At 61.9% G+C, this 3,421-nt stretch overlaps 1 protein-coding gene across 1 annotated transcript; it reads left to right on the top strand.

Moving 5' to 3' along the window:
- Positions 1-299: 299 nt before the first annotated feature.
- On the top strand, positions 300-2,083 carry NEUROD2 (neuronal differentiation 2). The gene is given in 8 exon segments (XM_030296928.1): positions 300-489; positions 492-688; positions 691-861; positions 863-1,013; positions 1,016-1,057; positions 1,060-1,112; positions 1,114-1,198; positions 1,201-2,083. Coding segments are annotated over 8 exon segments (1,260 nt in total). The 3' UTR covers positions 1,572-2,083.
- Positions 2,084-3,421: the final 1,338 nt, after the last annotated feature.

Genomic DNA, 3,421 nt, shown 5'->3' with positions numbered 1-3,421 from the left:
CTCGGTCCCTGCCCTGACCCGGAGAAGCCCCGAGTGCGGGCAGCGGCCCCTCATTCAGGCAAGGGGCGGAGCCGGGGCCCAGCGCTGGGGAGAGGGCCTGGGCCGAGATCCCGGGCCGGTAGCCGGGGCAGGGCTGGGCCGGCTCTGGCGGGGCAGGAGGAGGAGGGTGGGCATCCAGGGCACCCTGGGCACCCGGACTTGGGGGTGGAGGCGAGTTGGGGGGGGGGGCGGCGTGACCCCATTGTGCCCCTCACTCAGTGCTGTTTCCCCTTCCCGCCCGCGGGGCGCCCTCAGGCACCATGCTGACCCGCCTGTTCAGCGAGCCCGGTCTCCTCTCGGACGTGCCCAAGTTCGCCAGCTGGGGCGACGGCGACGACGACGAACCGAGGAGCGACAAGGGCGACGCGCCGCCGCCGCCGCCGCCGCCTCCGCCGGGGCCCGGGGCTCCGGGGCCAGCCCGGGCCTCTAAGCCAGTCCCTCTCCGTGCAGACGAGGTGCGGAGGCCGCGCTGGCCGAGGTCAAGGAGGAAGGCGAGCTGGGGGGCGAGGAGGAGGAGGAAGAGGAGGAGGAGGAAGGGCTGGACGAGGCAGAGGGCGAGCGGCCCAAGAAACGCGGGCCCAAGAAGCGCAAGATGACCAAGGCGCGCCTGGAGCGCTCCAAGCTGCGGCGGCAGAAGGCCGAACGCGCGGGGAGCGCAACCGCATGCACGACCTGAACGCGGCGCTGGACAACCTGCGGAAGGTGGTGCCCTGCTACTCCAAGACCCAGAAGCTGTCCAAGATCGAGACGCTGCGCCTAGCCAAGAACTACATCTGGGCGCTCTCGGAGATCCTGCGCTCCGGCAAGCGGCCCGACCTGGTGTTCCTACGTGCAGACGCTGTGCAAGGGTCTATCGCAGCCCACACCACCACCTGGTGGCCGGCTGCCTGCAGTCAACTCGCGCAACTTCCTCACGGAGCAGGGCGCCGACGGCACGGGCCGCTTCCACGGCTCTGGTGGCCCATTTGCCATGCACCCTACCCGTACCCGTGCTCGCGCCTGGCGGGCGCACAGTGCCAGCGGCGGGCGGCCTGGGCGGCGGCGCGGCGCACGCCCTGCGGACCCACGGCTACTTGCGCCGCCTACGAGACGCTGTAGCCGCGGGCGGGCGGCGGCGGCGCGAGCCCGGACTATAACAGCTCCGAGTACGAGGGCCCGCTCGCCCCCCGCTCTGTCTCAATGGCAACTTCTCACTCAAGCAGGACTCGTCGCCCGACCACGAGAAAAGCTACCATTATTCTATGCACTACTCGGCGCTGCCCGGCTCGCGGCCCACGGGCCACGGGCTGGTCTTTGGCTCGTCGGCTGTGCGCGGGGGCGTCCACTCGGAGAATCTCTTGTCTTACGATATGCACCTTCACCACGACCGGGGCCCCATGTACGAGGAGCTCAATGCGTTTTTCATAACTGAGACCTCGCGCCTGCCCCTTTCTTTTCTTTGCCTTTGCCCGCACCCCTGTCCCCAGCCCCCGAGCGCAAGGGACCCCCACCTATCCTGGCGCCGGGCGCGGGGAGCGGGCCGCCGGTACTGACCCTCTCCCGGGCAGTGCAGTTCTCTTACCAGTGGGTGGCCGTCCCAGGAGCCTCGATTACCCCAGGGGACTCGCCTTCTCTCTCCCCAAGGGGTTTCCTCCTCTTTCCCAGGGTAGTTCTCCAGGGACCCCCTCTTAGGGCACTCCCTGGAGACACCCCCCATTCCCAATCTCTACACTTAGGTTTCCCCCTCCCCTTCCCCTCTGCAGGCCCAAATGCATCGGCAAGGGGCAGCTGAGCTGTGGGATACTGTTTCCCTCTATTGTTGTTGTTGTTATTATTATTATCATTATCATTATTATTATAACAGGACACCGAGCTGCCGTGGCAGAAAGGAGCCGGGCGCCCCTCTTTCTTGAAGAGGGCATAAGTCAGGGCGCTCCAGCCTGGACCTGGAACACCCTCTCCCCGACCCCTCGTCTCAGCGTTTCGTGATTTTAATTTTGGCGGGAGGAATGTGTGGATTGAGAGGAAAGAGAGAGGCCAAGCAACTTTGTAACTAGAATTCCGTTTTTCCCCGTTTCCTTTTTAAAACAAACAAACATACATACAAAAAAAAAAAAAAAAAAAGGCTAAGAGGCGACGGATGGCCGAACGCAGAGTCCGGATCGGAGAGAAAACGCAGTAAGAACTTTTAGAAGCAATAAAAGGCAAAAATACTACTACCAATAATAAAAGACACAAATATCTATGCAAGGAGGTTCTGACTGAGCCTAGCGGCCCGGCCCGGCCCCGGGATGCCCCTCCCGGCCCGCGGGCCGCGCCGCCCAAGCGCGGATCTGTGCACTTTGGTGAAGTGGGGGCCGGCGCCGCCCCTCCCCTCCCCAGGTTCTTACAATCAGTGACTCGGAGATTTGGGGCCCCAGTGCCACTGCCCTCCCCCGCCCCGTCCCCATTGTGCGTCATGCTGTTTTTAAAATCTGTTTCCAAATTTGTATGGAATGGCAAACTGTTGGGGGGGTCGGTTTGGGGAGGGAGGGTTTGCATGAGAGACACACACACGCACACCACACCGCACGCACACGCAGGCCCGGCGCCGGCGTCCGGGGGCAGAGGGGAGGAGACCTCGCCGACCCCCCGCTCCCCACAGGCAAGCCTCATCCCGGGTTGAGGGTGGAGACCAAGACCTGGGGACAGCCCCGCCCCTGCCCGACTGTGCCTCGGTGGGCGCAAGGCGCCGGCCATTTCCGATGACTGGAGAGGAGGTTTTTGTCTGAAGCGTCCTCTTGGTTCTGGCTAGCAGGTGGGCAGGGAGAGGGCTGAGGGTTCCTTCTGGAAGTTTCCCAGAAAAGGGGGCAAAAGGAGAACCTCTCCCCACCGGAGGCAGGAGATCAGGCATCCAAACACACGACGCAAAAATGCAAACCCACAAGCGACACACCCACACACTCACCCACACACTCACACGCAATTTTACCTTCCTCTTGTAGCCAAGATGAAACTCCCGTCGGACACCCGAAGTGCATTGCGTGTTTCTGTTCAGTTTAATGACGATTAATAAATATTTATGTAAATGAGATGCAAAGCCGGACCCGGTTTCTCACAGTGGCCTCATTTCATTTGGGGGAATTGAGCTGGGGCTCTGGGGGATGGAGACAGAGTCAATGACTGTGCAGAGGACAGGTACAGGGACCCTGGACATTCCTGGGAGGGATTTCCACCCTACAGCCTTCCTCACACCCATCTACTGGGCACCAAAACAGCTACAGTCATTGCCCTTCCCGGACCTTACACAGACTTACACACTCTCCTAGCACAAAGCATTGTACTAATCTCCTTACCACTCCTTCAGTCCCAAACTTGCACCTCCTTGAGAACAAAATATCTTTTCTTCACTGAAAAATGACCC

The sequence above is a fragment of the Lynx canadensis genome, chromosome E1, assembly GCF_007474595.2.
Source record: "Lynx canadensis isolate LIC74 chromosome E1, mLynCan4.pri.v2, whole genome shotgun sequence".
Taxonomy (NCBI): Eukaryota; Metazoa; Chordata; class Mammalia; order Carnivora; family Felidae; genus Lynx; species Lynx canadensis.
Note: the sequence above shows the minus strand (reverse complement) of the source record. Positions and strands in the feature narration are given on the sequence as shown.